The sequence below is a fragment of the Xiphophorus couchianus genome, chromosome 5 (assembly GCF_001444195.1).
Source record: "Xiphophorus couchianus chromosome 5, X_couchianus-1.0, whole genome shotgun sequence".
NCBI classification, from domain to species: domain Eukaryota; kingdom Metazoa; phylum Chordata; class Actinopteri; order Cyprinodontiformes; family Poeciliidae; genus Xiphophorus; species Xiphophorus couchianus.
This window is the reverse complement of record NC_040232.1, coordinates 26738138-26758489: the sequence shown is the minus strand read 5'-3', so window position 1 is coordinate 26758489 and position 20352 is coordinate 26738138. Positions and strand designations below refer to the sequence as shown.

General features: G+C 40.0%; 2 protein-coding genes across 7 annotated transcripts in view; both read right to left on the bottom strand.

Moving 5' to 3' along the window:
- Window positions 1–330: 330 nt before the first annotated feature.
- mbpb (myelin basic protein b) lies at window positions 331–18699 on the bottom strand. Of its 5 annotated transcripts, XM_028018104.1 has the most exons (7): window positions 18333–18699; window positions 9488–9592; window positions 9306–9332; window positions 7925–7954; window positions 6050–6121; window positions 5823–5841; window positions 331–1553 (listed from the first exon to the last, which is right to left on the bottom strand). In XM_028018104.1, exons 1-6 carry the CDS (start codon window positions 18450–18452, stop codon window positions 5839–5841), a joined length of 357 nt encoding a protein of 118 aa, XP_027873905.1. In that variant the 5' UTR covers window positions 18453–18699; the 3' UTR covers window positions 331–1553; window positions 5823–5838. The 5 variants fall into 5 exon arrangements, with proteins under 5 accessions (XP_027873905.1, XP_027873904.1, XP_027873908.1 ...); XM_028018103.1 differs by lacking the exon at window positions 5823–5841; XM_028018107.1 differs by lacking the exon at window positions 7925–7954.
- The window catches only part of LOC114144876 (myelin basic protein), a 73240-nt gene continuing 71385 nt past the window's right edge, over window positions 18498–20352 (bottom strand). For both annotated transcript variants that reach the window (XM_028018101.1, XM_028018102.1), the window contains exon 4: window positions 18498–18942. In XM_028018101.1, coding sequence (XP_027873902.1) covers window positions 18644–18942 — 299 coding nt within the window. In that variant the 3' untranslated portion in view covers window positions 18498–18643. The remainder of the gene's footprint in view (window positions 18943–20352) is intronic.

Genomic DNA, 20352 nt, shown 5'->3' with positions numbered 1-20352 from the left:
CGAAAGGAAATATGTCGTACCTTTGACCCGACCCAGTAACGTCACTTCCGGTCGCTCGCTATTTCCGCTTTTCGTCTTTATTTCAAAGCTCCGGCGTTTTCTGCCAGTCATGTTGGGAGAAAGAAAAAAAAAAAAAAGAAGAAAAACTCTGAAAATACAGATGGTGGGGTTGGTTTATGCGTTTTTAATTTTTTATTTTTATGTTCAGTTAACAGGCCAGTCATGTTTTTATTACACGTACAGTAATAAGGGGAGCTGTTTACATTCATTCGTGGGATCCATTCAGCAAAAGAAAAGGGAAAAAAACAACAGAGATGGAGCATTTTTAAAAAAAAAAATCATTGGTCTTTGTTTTTTAACACAAAACTCAACACATTCGTAAGGAAAACACTTTATATTGTGTCATTACAGAGTTAATCACAGAGCACCTTTGTGAAAACTGTGTGTTGCTGTCTTTCTTTATTCACTCACCAAAAGGAAACACAGCTAATTGTTGTTTTTTGGGGGGCAGTCGGGAGGAAAAGGCACATTTCGGGAACTGAATTTAGCTCTAAGTGTGCGACAGAAACACGGCCAGCAGCAGACGACACGGAAGCAGTGAGCACGTCTCCGACATTAGCGTTCAAACTTCACTATCAAGTGACGCGGTTACAGACGTGGGAGGAAAACGTCAAATGTTAGTGAACTAAAGAGGAAATGTACGTCTCACTTTTTCCCCGCGCAAAAACCACCAGCTAGCTTAAAAGTTAAAAACATTACATTCATAACAGGACGCTTCACGCGAGGGGGTGAGGGAAGGAAGCACGTGAAAAGACGACGCTAGTAAAATAAGGATAATAATAATAAAAGCTATTAAACTGTTCACAACGCGATGCTTAGAGGAAATGTTTGAGGTAATGACACGGACAGAAAGACGAGACAGAAAACGACTCCTTTTTTTTAAGAAGAAAAAAAATATTATTATTATTATTATTATTATTATTACTTCTAATCCAGAAGCGACCTGGTACTAATCAACCAATCAGCAAGCGGCATTAACGGTCAAGTCAGCGGTACTTGCACCGGCCTGCGTGACCCTCAGCTTCGGGGGTCAAGGCCACCTTTCTGTTAGAAACCCAACAAAGACGAGACAAAAAAAAAACAAAAAAAACGTAACCCGTACACACAGGAAGAAGGAAGATCATTCAGGCTGGTCACACGTTGAGCGGCTTCAGGATCTCAGATATTTCACACTGGCACACACTTTGCACGACGCTTGGCGGCTGGGAGGACGAGAAGGGCGAAGAAGAGATTGTGTTGCTGTCTGATCAGCCGAATGAGCGTTTGTTTTTGGGGGGCAGGAGGGAAAAGAGGGGTAATAGCAAACATTAGGGTGTTAAAAAAAGGCAGCTCAGTTTGAGGGCATGACGAGACTTCCTCCGTTTCTCCTTTTTTTGGTTTGCACCCCCCATGATGTGCTCTCAAACATCGACCCTCTTGGTGTTGGAAGGCGTTTTTTTTTTCGGGGGCGGGAGGGGACTTCAGCGTTTGGCTGGGGAGGCACTCCTGCTACCCTGTGAAACAAACAACACAGAGGTCAGTACACATGAGCAGGAGAAGACCTCCAATCTGATGTTAGTGGTGTGCTCCATTTTGTCCAGCTCTGTGGTCAGTTTCTAGAAAGGTCTGCCATGGCATGTGAAAAGAAATGCAGGTGATTGTTATTGCGAGCAAATGATTCCTGCTGATGGGGATTGTTGTTTAGAGTAATTCCCCCCAACAAAAGAAGAAGAAAAAACAACCAGAAAAAAAAGCTGAGTCTATAATTGCTTCCCGAAGAACGCGTTTCTCTCCGGTTCATCAGTTCGCTCATCAAGCCTGAGAGCCGTGCTCAGATGTCGTTGAGTTGCTCTCGTCTTTTCGGCGGTTATCTGCTCTCCACCTAAATGAGATTATGGGATCACAGCGCGGCCGGAGCAGAAACCAGATATTTACATATGCTGCGTGTTAAACCGTAACTTTACTGACTGACATTAAATCGAGCAGGTTTGTTGTTGTTCCAAGACAGGATTACCCAATTATTTTGTCTTTTCTTGTTTCTGAGTCAAATGTTTTTAGATTTCCTCCTTCCAGCTTGCATTAGTTTGCTGTAAATTTTTATTATTATTTTTTTTGATTTTCTGCACTTACACATCGGCTTTGTTGTCCTTTAGCCACTTTGTAACAAATATGGCGGCATGCTTTGAGTGGTTGCACATCTGGAAGCCTCAGCCAATCCAAAAGTGTTCTGCATAATATTGCTTCCTCCTGATGCAATCTATTTTGGGAAGTGCACCAGCCCCTCGTTCTGCTCGTTTCAGGCCCCCCCGCCCTCTAAACCACTTTTTAATTCGTTATTTTTCTGTCATGTAGGAAATGGGAATAATTTTAATTATCTCAATTCATCTAAATTAAGAAGTTGTTTTCTTCTGATTGAATGTCAGAGGGTGTATGCAAATAGCTTTGTTTCCAACTTAAAAACAGGAACAGCTAGCTGGACGTTTTTCAGCTTTCAGAAACTTTCAACCACATAGACTACTTTTTAAAAGAAAAAAAAAACCTATATATTGTGCAACTGGGAAAGATAAAAAGGCGTAGTATCTAAACCACGGACTGCAGTTTGTTTGATTGACTTTTAAGCTGCTAAAGATCTCCCAGAGAGCGTGATACATATCAGAGCTTTACTTCTCAAAGCCTCGAGATAAAGTTTCTCTTTTTAAGTAAGACGTAGCCAAGTCACGGCAACACTGCATGCTCAATAAAAAAAAAAAATCATTTAAAGGATTCAAGGATAACTGTTCCATTACTCAGCCAAAAAGTTTTAAATTTAAACTCCCCCGAGGGAATAAAACTCTGGAGCTGAGGAGGATCTTGCATCGTGTTTCATGATTAAGCTGCTGCGTTGGAATAGCTGCTGCATATGACTGAGGTTAATCATACTGAAACTTTTTTGTATATATATATTATTCAATATTCAATGAAAACCTAAAAAAAAACTGCTTGCCGTTCAAGGAAAACAATGCAGCAACTATTACTCGAGCTGATGCAGAAACCACTGCCAGTTACATTTCAATATTTGACCCCATCCTTCTGTGGACTGCAAACAAAAGCCCCCCGTCGAAGGCGAGCGGTCCAAAATGAGCGCGCCTGCATTATTTGGGGCCACAAATCAAACCCCTTTTGTCAGGCCAGATGTCCGCAGAGAGAGGTTATTATCTGTCGTGGTTATATTCCAAAAACAAAGAGACAGAATGAATTTATTAATTGGATTAGCGGAGTTGTTTAGACTGCGAGAAAGACGTCTGGAGCCGTTTGCCTATGGATGAGACATTTTGGTTTAGTAACATTATCTGGAATTAGAAAATAAAGCTCGAATTCAGCTTTCGGTACTTCGTTACATAGGAAAGGTTTAAAGGTGTGCGCCCTAAAATAAATAGGAAAAAGTAGACTAGAGTGCTGTACTGAAAACACAAAAGCTAAAAGATGAACAAAGTTATCGCTTATTATTTTTTAATTAAGAAAACTGAATTAAAACAGAGGCACTGTTATATTGAAGCTGTTTTTTTTTCCTATTTAAAATTACTAAGAAGTTTTTCCTAATTATGAGGAAGACCCAGGGAATTTTCTGAAGACTGAAAAGTGATGTCTACCTGAGCAACCTTCATGAAAAGATTATTAATTCAATTACTATAAACCGATGAGGAGAAAACTAACAGAAAGAGTGATAGCGTATGCTTGAACTGGACCAATGCGTGTTGTTTTATAAAAATTCTGTTTTGTCGATCGTTTTCAGTCAATGAAAACTTCTCTGCTTCCCTGTTGGTGTCCTTCAAAGTTGAATTTATTTCATTTCGTTTTTTTTCCTCAATCCCAAGACTCGAAAGCAACAGCAAGATGCAAGGCAGAAAGATTGAACAAATGAGACAAATCTTTACTGATTTCTTAAGAACTCGACCCACATCGTGGGACGCTCGCTAACTTCTCGCACTGGACCGAAGGCTGAAGACGCAGCTTTCGTTTTAGTCATTTCATCTGGACTCCATTATCTGTCCTGAAGGGGGGGGGGAGGAAATTGAAAAGCTGCAGCGCTTTGGAGTTAAACCTGCCGCCGAAAAGCGTCAATGAATAGCAATTGAGTGTGAAGCAAAAGTCAGGACTGGAGTGGGCTGCATTCTGATTTATGTTTAGCATTATGTGGCAGAAAAGGAATAAATGACTCAAACGCCTCAGAGTCCACACCAATTAGCCGAACTGGAGAGATTTAGAAGACAAAAAAAAGTCATCCCTGTCATCTTTCATCTTCCAGATTGATTTCATACGTTTCGGCTCAGATGCTCAGAGTTTAGCCTCTGCTATAAAGATGGAGCCTTTGGGAAATTTGGATTTCTCCATCCGCCGATGATTTGCTATACCGACGGAGTCAGTGGGGCTTTAAAGCTTATAAGGAGCTTATAAGGCGTAGAGAAACAGGCGCTCATAAACTCGACAGAATGACGCAAATGGTAATGATATGAGAAATTGTTTGAATGTTGGAAGACTCCGGAGCTCAAGCGTACGCTTTCCCGGTTTGCATCAGTACGTCATTCCAGACTTTAAATCGTCCACCTGTGCAAAGTGTCTTTTGGACCTGTCCACTTTTTACTCTGGTGAAATGTAAAACGTAAAGGCACGTTTAAAAAAAACAACATAAAACCTCCTCTCTCTATTTGACAAATAAACATATTTCATGGTTTGGCTGTGATTATTGGCTGACTTGTCCAGGATCTACCCAAACCTTTATGTTAAGCTAACTGTTGCCAGCTAGCTTTACACTCTTGTGTTGATATAGAGCAATTAACAGCAAATGGCTTTTTTGTTTGTTTGTTGTTTTTTTTTTTTTGATAAAGTACCTTTTAAGCTTTTAGATGCTTTGTGTTAACAACGGAAATCGTTGAGCATCAGATCAAAGTTTTCAGTGGAAAAAAGCAAAGTTTGTATTTATTTTGTTTTGTGTGCTTAATTAGCCATGTTGATACTTATTAACAGATTTGAATATATTTGCCATTGCCTTGACAACCGACTGGAAAAAAAAAAATAGAATAATTGTTTTAGTTTTCCTTTTCCAATGGAGCTCAAATAAAATTATGAAAGTGGTTACCTTTCTTTCCATAACAAAATGTTAGCCATCTCAATAACACAATGTTTGAAATGCTAGCCACGCTAACGGCTCACATTTCAGGTTCTTATTTTCACTGAAACTACTCTTTCACACAGTTTTTTCCACGCACATTGTTTGAAATTGCTTCTGGTGCTTCTAAAAATACTCCACTCAAGACTTGGAAGACAAAAACTGGACAGAAATGTCCGAAAGGTTCGTTTTCAAAACTTTCCCCTTTGTGTTTTTGCTAACCCAAAGCCAAAACTTACATGTAAGAAAAGTGAAACGATAAAATACGTCGAGCATCCTAGCAGCTATTGTAAAAAAACAATGTGTACCCGTGCATATCAGTACTAGATCATGCACACACATCAACAATGCATAAGCTGCACCTTCGCAGTGAAGCAGCTGTGTGTTTGTGAGCTGCAGCCAGCCTGGATCCTCCTCACCAGAACTGGCAACTCACATCGTTCAGCGCGATTATATCAGTGACGCCATAAAGCTTGAAAGATGCCCAGCGATCAGTCGCGTGTCTAAAAGCCTCTCATTATTATGCTTCTGGTTGCTGTGGCGATGACATTATGATGTTTTCCAAGCGAATCAATGTTGAACAAATGCGCAGCGAGTTAAGCGCGAGGAGCCCCTCCATCACACGGTATTTACTCACTTTGCTGCTGATATCATCACTGAGGCAGAAAACGAAAATGGAAAGACAGAGGCAGGAGCATCATTAGGGGAGAAATACAGTATGTACTCTTGACTCTTTCATAATCAGGAAAAGAAAAGCAATGAAAGGAAATCATAACTTTTATATACTAAGCAGTACAAAATCAAACAAACAAAAAAAAAAAAAACAGGAGAAAATAACAAAAATATTTCTCTTCTTCTTCTTACCATTTTGAAGATCCTAGTCAGGGTGCCTTTGCCGTCCCCAGCGCTGGCCTTCTTGCTTGACTTCTGTTGGCCCTGGCAGGTGGAAAAGAACAGGAATTCAAGTGTGTTTATTAATAATAATAATAATAATAATAATAATAATAAACATAGTATTTCACACATTGTTAAGGGACTGAGGTGTGGCTGACCTTTTTTTTTTTTTTTTTTTAAAGAGAGCCGTGGATTGATTCATAATTCAACCCAGAGTTTCAGTGTTAATCAGGAAGCAGCTAGAAGGCAGAAACGACTGATCCTTCACTAGAATATTCTGAAGAGTGACGGATTCGTGTGTTCTCCAGCCACTCCGGTTATTGATTAGGGTGAAATCCAACTGCGCCCCGATTTTACGGAATGATTGCACCGCAACCCCCTTTTAACATTTCTGGTGTTTGAATTATGCATGAGTCCGGAGGCTGCAAAGGAGCAACAAAGTGTAAAAGACTCAGGGTGACGTAATTAACTGAGAACTTTTGTGTCCAGGAAAGATGACAATGGCTATCAGAACCTGTTCTCACGAAATTCAACTTTCTGTAATTCCATTTTTTTTAATCTATTTATTTTTTAGGTGTTCTAATTTATGCAAAGCCATCTGTGCACTCAATGAATCACTTTTTATTGTCAATAAGAGCATGAGTGCATCTTGAAAAATCTGATTATTGTCAAAAATCTCATTTATTTCATTAATTTCAATCAAAAAGTCAAACTCGTGGAATAATTGCACCTGGAGTGACTTAGTCAAAAGGTTTATGGATTATGTCTAATGAAAACCCCCAAATTTGATCTCTTGGAAAATTTTTATATCATGTAAGATCAATATATATTTATATATATTAATCCAGAAATGTTGTTAATAAACCAAACTTGAGTTTTCCAGCAAATAGCCAGTGAAACCCGACACAAGGCGGGTAAGCCACAAAGAAGCAGATGGTTCATAGAGAGCCGTATCCAACTATAATAATGGAAAGTTTAGTGGAAGGACAAAGTGGAGACATGTTTTCTTTCAACATATCAGATCTTGTTCTTGCGATACAGCCATTCTTTTGAAAAATAAAGATATTTATAAGAGGATCAGTTTTTTTAGCTGATTCATTGATTTTCCCTTTCAATGACACAGGGGTAACAGAGGGTTAAAACCAATTCAAATGTGACAAATAAAGAAAACTTTTCCTCTAAAGATGGCAAACATAACCTTCCAGTAGGCAAAAAATAATGATTGTTGCCGATTTCTGAGTAATTCTGCGTCAGACGAGCGAGACTGTCCAAAAAATGTTCGATGAGGCAGTGCAAGCGAAATGTAACTTTACATAAAAAATGAAAATCCGTTAATATATTTATGTATTGATACTATTATTAGGACGTAAAATAACCAGGTAACGAGTGCCAATAAGTTTTGGACAGTCCCTTAGCAACGTCTCCGTTCTTCGTAGCTATCAGCCTGGGGCCACATTCACAATCACAACGGTGTTAAAAGACGTGATGCTGCAGGTGGAGGCCACAACAGAGGAACCTTTAGAATGACATAAGTACCATGAAGAAGCGAGTAACGCTGGTATTATCATCAGAGTCGTAATGTGGAAACGTGAGACTGCACCAGTCGCAGGATGACAGTGATATAGTTTCACCAAAGTCTGGGATTAAGGTTTTTATCTGTGATGCATGGGAAGATTAGGAAGACTTAGTGGCGAATGGAAGGACAATGTAAGAGCAGACACTGGCGTCGTGCTCGAACGGTTAATTAAGGAGATGAGGTGATTTGATGTTGAAGGAATGAGTCTTTTATTTAAAGGCAAAAAAAAAAATTCTGTCTGATCTTTCGGCCATTTTCAAACCACCTACCAGGCCCATCTTGGCAGCTAGTCCCCTCCACTGGGAGTGCGGAGAAAGAAGAGACAGAAGGGAGGAAGGGAAAATACAGAAACAGTGTGTTTTGGTGCAAAGGTGGGATGGAGAGGAGAGGAGTTGAGTGGTTGAGGAAGGAAGGGAGGCAGAGGGAGAGTTCAGGTGGGACATGGAGGAGCAGGAGGAAAAAAAAACAATGCAGGTGTTCACATCGACACGTGGTGCATCAGCTCACATTTGGAAGGGTTTGTATGGATGGTTATGTAATAATAATAATAATAATAAAATTTTCTCGCAAGGTCTTTTAAACTGATTTTGATTACAAATATGTGATGGATGCTGAGATAAACTCTAAATGTTTTGTCTCTGTTCCTTCCTGGTGAAAAAAGGCAGAATTCAAGGTCAAACTTTAGATTGAACCATTAAAAAAAATAAAATAAAATGATGTGCAGTCAGTGCCATCGTAAAACCTTCGCTCCACTTTTTTCACATTACAATCAAAAGCTTCAAATGCATTTTTGTAAAAGGCCAACACAAAGTCATGCAAGTGAATGGGGGTCAAGCCTTCTTTTGTTCCTACACCTCCCAGTCAAATCCAGTACAACCAACTGGAGGTAAATCCAGTCGAACTGTGAAAGTTTTAGAAGTTTGTTCCAAAACAAATAGCAATATGAAGACATCTGGGAGGTTTTACATGGTGGCAATCACAGCTTGAGAGAGAGAGAGAGAGCCAGCAACCTATTATAAGTTTGATGTTTAATCAAACATCCTAATAAAGAAAAGGTATGGCACCACCCAAACATGGCCGACCACCAAAATGTAACTGGGCATTTTACAACCCAGAACTAGACAAGAGGCCTGTGGATACTCTGGAGGAGCTGTAGAGACATGTGGCTCAATAGAGAGAGCTGAATACACGGCAGAACCATAAGAAAACCTGAGTCTGTGAAACGGATCCACCTCCCATGAGGGTAATAACCCTAAACCATTTTAGAATTATGTCCCATTTAGTTTGACATCAGTCAATGTTCAGAGGTAAATCTGTGGCCAGATTTGATATTTTCTGTTCCCAGATGGTCCCTGTCCAATCTGACAGCAGATGGGTTTTTACTGCTCGACATAAGTCGGGTCTAGCAGGTCTTGAATGCAAATGGACGCTGTGGTTATCCGTTTTTTATTTGTGGAAGAGATGTGAAAGCCTCGTCATTTTTCTTGTACCGGTCCGTCTAAAATACTTTGAGCTGTGTGGTCGTAATGTGGGAACATCAATACTTTTGCAAAGCACTGTATAACTTACCTACTAGGAAAATACCAGACTTTGTTTCTTTTTATTTCTATGTGATAACTTGTAGTGTAATTAAAAGTAAAGCAGACTCACCCTAGATTTAGGAGGGGCAGGGGACACCTGAGGAATAGTTAAGAGCAGACAGTAAAGAAAAGAAGGTTTTGAGTTGGTGGGAGGCAAAGAAGACAAAGACAACCAGCAGAGGCAAGGCGTGGTCGGGTAACTGTAACCCGAGAGTCTCTGAGGGTTGCTCAGAGGTTTAGCTTGCTACTCACGATCGTGCGGAAGAAGTGGACCACGGCGTTCTCGGCTCCGCGTTTGCGTGGCGAGGTGGCAGACGCTTTCTGAGGGGCTGGAGAGAGAGCACCTCGGAAAGAACCCTGCGGAGAAAAGCAGAGGAGCGGCCTTGAACACGTCTGGGGTGACATGTTGGCTGTGCTAAAGGCACAGGCGCCGATTTCGATTCAGGAGCACCCGCGTGTGCCAGGCAACCCACACGCATCATTTGTTTGCCAATGACCACGGCAACAACTCAAAGCAAGCATGGTGAGCAGAGACATAATTTGGCACACATGGATACAAATGCAACGGGCAAATCTTATACCTAAAAACTCGAGAATACATGAAATACAACAAGAGAATGTTGCTTCTGTTGCATTTGTAGCTTGTCCTGTAGCTGAATATAAAGTGCACGACAGATGTGTGTACAGGGTTACATACCAGGAATCCCTGAATTGGTTAGAAAGAAAATTGTAAAGATTAATAAACTGCTTGATATGAAGTGAGGAAGGTACAGAACGGTGGACTAAACTATCATCCGTTCCCTTCCTGGTTGCAAAGGTCAACAGGTGGTCCAACAGGTGCAAAGGTCACTTAAAAATGAAGAACTTCCACAATAAAGTGTTCATGTTTTCTTCTGTTAAATGTGGAACTCTTCGGTTTGTACGTCTTTAGACGGCTTTGAGACTCCTTTATATCTGGAAAGTCATGTCAGTCTAAGAATGGTCCTGAATGTCTTCTCTGTTTAAACTCAATTGAAAGAAACACAAGATCAAGCAATGCAGTCATATATATTTACATTTTGATGCTCATTATAACGCAAGGCAGTCAGATTCAGGTTGTAATGATCAAGATCTTCATCCGTCTACTTTCACCAAGTCAGCAAACTGATATCAATTTTAAGGACTGTAAGAAGCTCTGAATCTGGACATCAAAACTCAAACAAAAAAATGTTTTGAAGCTTTACTTTTCTTTTTGAAATTATACTTTCACACCCTTGCTTCCTCAATGCTCTAAATATGAAAACATTTATGACACAATATGTTTTTCCTCCAATATGTTTGCCTTCTTTTTGCCTCAAGAAGGCAAACAGTTTAACTTCAGCCTTCACTTTACACAACATTTCTCTGTGTGTGTGGAAATGTCAAGAACCTGCTGCAATACTCATTCTGAGAATTTTACATTCGTTTTATGAACGGTCAGTAAAGAATTGTTTAAGTGTGGGAATGACAATCTTCCTTCTTACAGCAAAATATGAAAATATGTTTCTCAAACCGATTATGAATTCTTAAAAAGGCATAACGGATCTTCCACTGACTCAGTCTTCTCTCTGTCTTTCTTCTGGACGGGACTCAAACGTCCCCGTGAGGCGTTGGCGTTTCACTGTTACGGCCTTTCCCGTTTAAGCGACATCGTTTTATTTGGGTTTTGTTGAGACATCAATCTTGTTATGGCGAGAAAGTCTCTCACGATCAAGAGATACTGCTGCTGAATTTATGACCAACCTCTGGGAGTTGAACACTTCCATATTAGAGTCGTCAACGTCTTTTTGTTTTTATTTTTTTTCCCCCCAATTCCATACAGTCTGTGTTAGGGAAGAAAAGTGGTGGAAAACAAAAGATATTGAAGGAAAGCGAACGAGGAAGTGAATTTAACATTAGGAAGTGAAAATAAATGAAAGTTGAAATCAAATTGCAACGGTTGGCTATTAAGAAAATGTAATTTCATTGGGTAAACGCCCAAGGGATGCAGACCGCTCTATCTAGTTTAAAAAGAAAGGTGGGAATTATTATGAAAAACAACAAAATCCCCACAAAACACATGATCTGACCAATTTTTATGTAAAAGGGATCAACATAGTCACAGGTTTGCGTCAAGTGATTAAGTGGGCGTTGACCTTTAACCTGTTCGTTAGCGTTGTATATTGAACAGGCATATGAATACCCATAATTACACATTTCTAATCATTCTTGAGTCGCTATGTGATATATTTCATTAAATTGAGATAAGGAGTAGGATTAAATAAGTGTTCACGTCTTCCTACCCGTTTTCAAACAGAAAAGTAGTGGTAAGCTGATTATTTTTCTATGAACGTTTCCTCTTGTCCTACTGATCACTTGTTTTCTTGTTTTTCAAAAAAACTGAAATAAATAAAGAAATAAATATGAAATAAACCTACAGGCTACTAGATGGGCCACACAGAAAGCTGCTCTGTTAATGTGGAAATTTACTCTGACATGTACTTTCCATTCGTCTCGTTCACGACCGAGGGATGTAAAACAAACAATTACTTTTAATGCGCTGATAATGCTGAAAGCTGGCGGCCGCGGTGGCTCTGAATAGAATTTATTTCCATTAATTCATTGAAGTCAGTAAGATTAATGACAGAGGAGTTCCACCCAGCTTACTGTCCAATATTTGGCCAGAACCTATTAAAAATGAACCACACTGGTACCAGTGAACATGTTGGGAAGCCGCTCTCTTACCGCTGATGGGTTTAACTTAACAAAGAGACCAATTATATATTATGAGGGGGGAAAAAACAACTTTTTAACTCATGCAAACTTTACAGAAACATCAGGCGTAACACTTAATACTTCTAATACCGAAACCTTTCATCTCTTGTTATCTCGTGTATTTCTGTTTCCGACCGGAGCATAAAGGAACACGCGTGTGGGTTTTCTCATAATTTTGTCCCAACAAGGTTTCATCCGGACGGGCCTTTATTTTCACGGACAAAAGCGAGTCTGCTCCATCTCTGGGTATTTTTGGACACCAGGGGAGGGTGAGGCCAGATTTAGTTTTGTGGGAGCTGAAGGAGAGTGCACAGCAAAATCAATGGAGTGTCCTCTGAAGTCCTGGATACCGGGAGTTTATTTGTAGCGAGTCTGTGTGTGTGTGGGCGCGTGTGTGTGTGTGTGTGTTGAGGGTGGGTTATGATTCCCATCCATTACCTCACTGCTGCCTGACATCAAAGATGTTTAAGGTAGTAGAAAAAAAGTGGGGAACTTTCACCGCCATCACTGCTATACACATTATGACACGAGCACTCTGAAACCCGGCCAGCCTTTTATGGCTGTTTTGAATTTGGATCTAAGAGGATGGGAAATATAAAAGAGAAAGATGGAGAGGGGGGGGGGAAAACACCGTCATTCCTCGTTATTAGAACTATTTCAAATATTTCTTTGCCTTTGACGTTAGCGAGCGAACTCCAGCTCTGTTCCACAGAGATCCCTTGAAGATGCCATTTTTCCATAAGTGCTCTTCTGCGTGAGTCGTCGCCTGGCTAGGTCCGCACACGCAGAAAATGATGTGGAACGGGAGACGAGGGGAGGAAGAGCTCCGAGAAAACGGTGCCCGCCGCGTTTGGTTTTTAAGAAAGCGGAGAGAAGAAAGAAACAAGACATCAAATAGTCTCGGAGGAACCCCGCCCGAAAGCCGCCCGGCTCGTTTGAAAATCAGCTGTGTACCTTTGAAGTGAATAGCCGCGTGCTGCCTTGAGAAGCAAAAACAACAGTTTGTTTTGGCCTCGAGAGCGTTCAGAAAGGTAGATGGAAGCAAACAGAGTGTGAGAGTGACAACAAGATGCGCCGTGGTATTTACAATAGTACAATCTTTGGCGAAGGTTTAATCACAAACCAAACAGGAAATGGCCGTCCACCTAAACTGAAAGGCCGGACAAGTTGACGGGTATTTTTCGGATGATCTAAGGTTTTATTGGGCGTAAGCAGAATTTACTTGAGGACCCACTCTGCCATTATAAGACTTTTATGTTTTCTTTACAAAAAGATCAAACAGAAGAATTTTATTTTCTGGGTTACCTACTTAGAATCTAAGTGTTTCTATACAATGCTAACTTAGCATTGTATTTGTGGCAGAAATTTGCAGATTGACATTAAAATGACTAGTAATGTAACTGTGAAACCTCTTCTTATATATATATATATATATATATATATATTTAACTAGTTTTTATAAATATCATGCAGTACCAATAGTGCTCAAAATGCTCTTTTTAAATGTTTTGCTTGGGAATATGTTTTCCCACTTTTTTCCCTTCAGATGCTAAGCGAAGGGAATGAAATGGGTTTCGACCCTCATTTAGTTCTAACCTTCCTGTCTTTATACACCCACAATTTTATTTTTATTTAATGATCTCCAAGCATCTGAAGTGAAGCTACAGGTACAGCTACACCTGACTACGAGTCTGCTTTATTATGGATGACTGTTTTAAATATTTAATCCAAAGATTAGATGATGACATTTTGCTTCATACCAGTTCTCTCTGCTAGCTTCACTTCCTGAATACCTGTTAGGTTGGGATGTAAGATTTAGCTAACGTTCCAAAACTTTGTGTGTTACCCTGAAATTATTCACTTCCAGCCTAACTTTTCTCTTGTGGCTGTTTACTCTGGAGGAATAATACGGCTTGTCAACTCTGACTGCTAACTCTGCGGTGTTTAACATTTGTCACAGCTGCCTTTTGTTTCAGAGGAAAGAAGAATAAATTCTACTTGAGCTAGACTTTTTGTTCAACCCACACACACACACACACACACACACACACACGGAAATCTGCTGCAAAAACAAAACCAACAAAAAAGATTCATCCACAAATTTTGCTGATACATCTGTGTTTTAAAAGTTCAGTAATAAAGTTAAACTAGAACTGGACTGACAAACTTTTACATGCAAAGTAATCATAACTTTAAACCCTGATGATAGATAGAACTGTTGTAGACATGAAAAATTAATATTTCAATATCTCATAATAATATGAATGCAGTTCTAAGTTATTGTACCAAAATGAGTGGGAGAATTTTGCTGCGTACCATCCGTCAGCTTAATAATTTTAATAAAATCTGCAGAACAGGCAAAAGAAAATGCATCACTTTAAAAATAAAAGGTTTTTGAGACATTGGGTGGGAAATGTTTTCATGCTATTCATTGAATTTGTTTTGCTACACCCTGATTAGTTATTCAAGTAAAACGTCTCTCATTGTTTCCAAAGAATTAAAGTTTCGAAACTGCAAAAAACGTGCAATATACCATTCCCATGGCTTAAATGTGTTAATATAACGATACAAGAAAGATAAAGCTGTCATATTTCATACTCATACGCATCATACTGGGGGAATGTCATGCCAGCAGGTCATGTGTTAATTAATGGAGAACTTTCTCTTTTTGATTCACTCTACATTAAATCACAGTTCCTCTCTCTCTCAAAAAAAAAAAAAGATTTACATTTTTTTATATGGCGTATTGCTGAAACTGAAAAAGAAAAACCAACGCTGCAGCCATAACAGCACTTTTGTTGGAAACTTGGACATTTCTGCTCTTTTCAAGTGTGACTGATAAAGCCGAGCAGGGCTGGCAATAATTCAGTAATTCAGCAGTATGAGTCATTTTATGTATTTTTTTAGTTTGCATTTAATTTGCATAAAAATAGATGTGAAATTCTTGCCTTTTCTTTATCATTATGCAGCAACAATTTCCCGGTGCACTCCATCTGTGCGAAATACTGAAGTGACCAAATGCCTTTTTATATGGAAAGACTTGCAAACTGCATGCATCTAGAAACTGACTGAACGTTGATTTGAACTCTGTATAAACTTAATTTCTGGTCGCCGACGTTTTGGGGGAAATCGTATCCCAGAATCTTTTGCCCTTCTTTTGGCACACGAGCTCCAATTGCTTTCTCTCGTTTCCTGGCAATTTCGTCTTTAGGCTCACACAAACAGGCCGAGGCAATCGCCCATTACCGAGCTCTATCAGAGTGGAGATAAACAGTATCTCTGCTTTCCATTACAGCCACTTTGATAACTCTGTTTTTTCTTCTTTTTCTTGCTGCGAGGGACAGAATATATTTAAACTCATTAAGTCTCAACCACAGAGAGACAAAAACTTGTCTCCAAACCAAAAGAAAAACAACAGCAACAAATGGAAATGAGAGGGGTTTTTTTCTGGTAAGTTGTTATCTGTTAATGATTTTTATTGTTCCTTTGCGGTAAGAGAAGACAAAACACATCCAAGCGAGTGACAAAGAAAGCAAAAAATAAAACAAAGACAGGCGCCGGGGGTTGTTGTTAAAGAATTTTAATCAAGCAATTTTACCCAAACAGAAAAAACAAGATTATATCAGGAACAGGTCATCGATCGCCACGGATACAGACAGTTACATGACCCCAGAGCAGACTTAGAAAGCGTTACAAAAAACAAAATTAAACAAAAAAGCAGCTCACAGATTGGGTCAAAGACATTTTAACCTGAGGTGAACAAACTGATGATGAGGGGTCGTCAACTCCCTCATCCAAGACACTGGGGTTAGATTACAGCATCACAGAACTGCGGGAGAGCTAAAATACAGCCTGACGGACGCAGGAATCAATCCTGGATTTCACTCTGTACCTGTTGACAAATTGTGAATCAGGTTTTTCAAAAGAAAAAAAAAAAAATCCAGTCATTTTTCAGTCTTTTCTTTCTGCTTTAGTAGCTTTAAAATCGCCCCACTGATCTCGAACTCGTTGGCGTTTAGCGTCAGATGCCCCTGCAGACGCTTTATGTTCTGAGACTGGCTGTCTTCACTCATCTTGAGTGAAATATCTCTTAATAAAATAACTAAAAGTGGCGAAAAACATAAAAAAGATAGAAGAAACCCCATGTACCCACATGTGGAGGTTGGAAGGAATTAAATATCACTAAAAATCAACATGCAGATTTGTCATTTTGGTGACAAACACTGGCACAACTTTCCTCACTAATACTGCAGCCTATGATGTCAAAGTGTGTGGTTAAGGATGTGTTTGTGGTTCGACAAGAGAAAATACCTGTCTCCTTGATTAAAACTTGTTGGAGAAGTTAATGTTTGCAGCAGGAAGACAGCGTGGCTATTTATTCCGTTTGCTAGAGGCAGCAGAAGTGGGCGAACCTGTCAGTGACTGAAGATTTAAGAACTCGAAGGCAAAACCTTGGTGAACGCAGCGCCGCCGACGTGGATCGGTTCATTTGAAAAACTTTTATCGTTACAAACAGCAGCACGGCAAAAAGTAAGAACGTTTCCACCAGCAGTACTGATGAGCTTTTTTCCCCTGAATGTCTCGACCCACAGCTGTCTCTTAAAATCTTAAAAAAGCAATTTCCTGATTCTTACACAGCGGGGCGGTTCACAGCTAGCATAAGGCGTAGGAGGAATGCATATGTTCAAGCTGGTTTATCTGCAGCACTCTGATTCGCCAGATGAGGAAGCAGTTAGGCATGGGCCGGTCAAGCTGCCGCTCCGCCGGTTGGAAGAAAACAGCAAAAACAAAACAAACGAAGGCTACGTTTTTGGTCACGATTACAGAAATTAAGAGAAAATCAGCTGTTTCGGGAGCAAAAAACAAGGTCTATGGGCAGAAAACGAAGGAGCCCCACCCATTTCTCTTGCAGGAGTAATGGGTTTAACTGTTTGGAGATTTTTTTTAAAGTCATGAACAAAGTGAATCTACAAACGACAAGCTACGAGGGACATATCTAAATCAGCTGACAGCAGGCTGAGCAGCAAATATCCACTTCTTATACTCTTATTTCACTTTTTAAAAAATAAAATGTATATTATTTTGCAACATAACCTTGAAAAACTTCTACAAGTGTAATTTTAGTGGGTTTTGGTGCTTTATTTTTGCTCAAATCCATGAATTAAACTCAAAATGTAAACATTTTCTTCATTCTTACTGTAATAATGACAAAAACATATTTTAAAGTAGATACTTCTATTTGACTTAATGCGGTCCCACAGTGAGAATCTCAAACCTGGCCCATGCCTAGAAGATGGCGCGTGATCAGAGAGAATATTTCTGTAACCTGCAGAGGGCACTGCTGAGCGCCCGGCCACAGAGGGGGCGGAGCCAGCAGGTCTGCGCAGACCGTTGCTGTGCCAACCAGTCCATCATGTCTGGAAGCAGGGCTGGCAGGGCGCTCCGTGCCAGGAGCCCGCAAAGCATAGCATTTTTCTGTTTTATCTCAATTTTTTTTTTTTTTTGATAAACTCTCTAAAGAAAAATTATTTGCATTTTTATTTTACTAGTCATCTAAGAAATAATCACAGACTCAAAGACCTCACGATTAGCTTGTCTGGGAAAAATAAGTTAATCTCTTCTCCCCCCTTACTTTATAGAATAATCTTTCAATATAATTTCACAAAAAAAGAGAGAAAAACACGAAGGGGCTATAAAAACTAACCTGCATTCAACACAATATAAATATTTTTTCGTTGATCATTGTTCCAAGCATAACGTAAGCACTAGCTGAGAAAGAGACATAAACAGCATCAGCAGAAAACCTCCCAAAGCAAAGCGGTGAAATAATCCGACGGTAATCTGCTCGCGTCGCGTCTCAGCGACAAGCCTCCACTCCCAAGATTTAGGATTAACAAGTGAGGTACCTGAAGTGAAAGCCAGCTGTTTGACAAATACTCAACTTTCACCTTAAAACCTCATGACTTAACAAAAGACAAAAAAAATTGCTACAAGTGTCAGTACCATTTATGTAAAAGAAAAACTTTAAATGACACAAAATCATGTCGACTACATGGAATGTAAAAGAAGGCAAACCCCTCTGGTAAAGTCACTGTCCCGGCTCCGGTCAGCACCGGATGACGCCACACTTTGCTTCACCGACAGTAAAACCAACACAACAAAAGCATGTCGCGAGAAATTCTTACAGAATGTGTCACACAATCCAAAGTAAAAGAAAAGAAAAGAAAAACGTGGTTCTGGGAGTAAAATCAGCAAAAATAACCAACATACACAGAAGAAGGCCCCCCAACCCCGAGAGGTTGGGACCCCTCCCTCCTTTCCTCACCTTGCCCTTCCTTTTCTTGTCCCCTCCAAAGAACTTTCCTATCTGATCCAGGAGCCCGGGGTTCTTCTTTCTCCGGCCCAGCCCGAAGGCGGCCTGCGCGGAGCTGCTCGCAGATGCCATGGTTGTAGAAGCGGTTGGCGGTTTATTCGTATTAGTCGAATCTACTTTTTTTTTTTCGTCACTCTCTATAATAAGAGAGCAAAGCTCAAAAGAGTGTTGGGGTAGAAGAAAAAAAACGAGGAAAAAAGAAAGTAGAAGGGAAACGAGCAACCAAACGGTAAAATAAAAAATAAAAATAAAAAAAAGTCAGCCTATTCTAAGTCCTGCTCGGGGCTCTCCGACCCGCACTCCGACGCCGCTCCGCTGTGCTCCTGGATGGTCTGCAGCTCGTCCGACTCCGAGGGTCGCTCTTTGAAGGTGTTGTCCTCGCGGCCCGGGGCATCTCGGGAGAAGAGGCGGACCAGGTGGGGGCGTGGCGTGGCGGCGTCAGGGTCAGCTGTGCTGGCCGGGCTCCAGGGCTGGAGGGGGCCCTCAGCGCCCGTGGAGTCAGTCACCGCTGGCTTCTCCGAGACGCAGCCATTGTTCTGCTTCGCATCTGCCTCGACCAGGCCTGCGCAGAAACAACAAGGGTCATCTATGGGCTCGGGCCGCATGGCACACAACAAAACCCGGAGCGGCACAAAGGGAGCCTTATTTAACTTTTTTTTAACGTTGCCGGGCCCTTCCTGCTGCAGTGGAGACCAGAACAGCTGATATTAGATTTTTTTTTTTTTTATCTGGAAAGACGCTCACCTTCTCAGCTGGACAGACATGTAGCTACAGTATGTTGCCTAGGCAACATATTTACAACCAGGGTTATGTTTATTTAGATAATTTTTTGGGAAGAAATTTACTTTTAGGAGTACTTTTTGCTTTTATTTCAGTATTATTAATATGAAGTATCGCTACTTTTACTTGTGTAAAATGTAACATTTGTTTTAACCAAAAATTCACCAGACACACGCCTGCAGTTTTGTTCAAGTTTCAAAACTGTTATGTTGAAAGAAATTCATTTAGAATGAAAAAAGTTTCTTGGCTGATTTTGTTATTTTGTATTTATGTGATTTCTATGAATTATTTTCAATTTGGTCCTTAAAAAAAGCATAGTTTCCAAATATTTTGTTCTGTCTGATGATGTGACTTTAAAATATTAAACGGTTGATGTTTTGATCATTTACTCAGTACTTGAACAACCTTTTTACCAAATACCTTTTCTTACTCCTACTTGAGTAAATTCTACTTTTTACTTGTAAAAGTATATTGAAGTAGTGATACACTTACATGAGAAAAACCTTTGGGTTTTCTACCCACCACTAACACATCCGCTCAAATTAAAACCACAAATTTGCACATAGGTTTGTGATAGAAATGCTCAAGGTATTACATTATAGAGCAGAAGTAAGAATATATGTAGTTTTGACAGTTTTTTCTCAAATAAAAAGCTCAAAAGTGTGGCATGCATTTGTTTTCACCCCTCTTTACTCTGCTACTCCTAAAAACAGATGGACCTAAACTGAGGTCCTTTAGTTCTCACTAGAGCTGTCCTCCAAAGATGGTCATGGTAAAATATAAGTTAACACAACTCATTAAAACGGTGTTTGCCATGCTCATGTTTCTGATTGGCTGATTGTCAAATTTATCAAGCTGCTGTCCTCCAAAAGCTAGCACAGCAAGCGCAAAACAAACACGTTTCTGTAAAGAAAAGGACCGATGGGTTCGTCCAGCAGCCCTGCAAAATAAAAAATAAATAAAAACCTAAGAACTCACGGCCAACTAAAATCAGAAGGTAGGAAGCAGCATTTATGCTGCCCGAATGTTATAAATATTGAATAGTGGATGAAAGTGGGAAAGAAAAACACTGGGCGGTCACGGAGCGGAAAAGTTTGTTAGTGTTTTAGGTCAAAGGGTATTCATAAGTTACTCATTGAGCCCACTCAATGTCGATACCTAAGAGGACTCTCGATCCAATATGACTCATCCT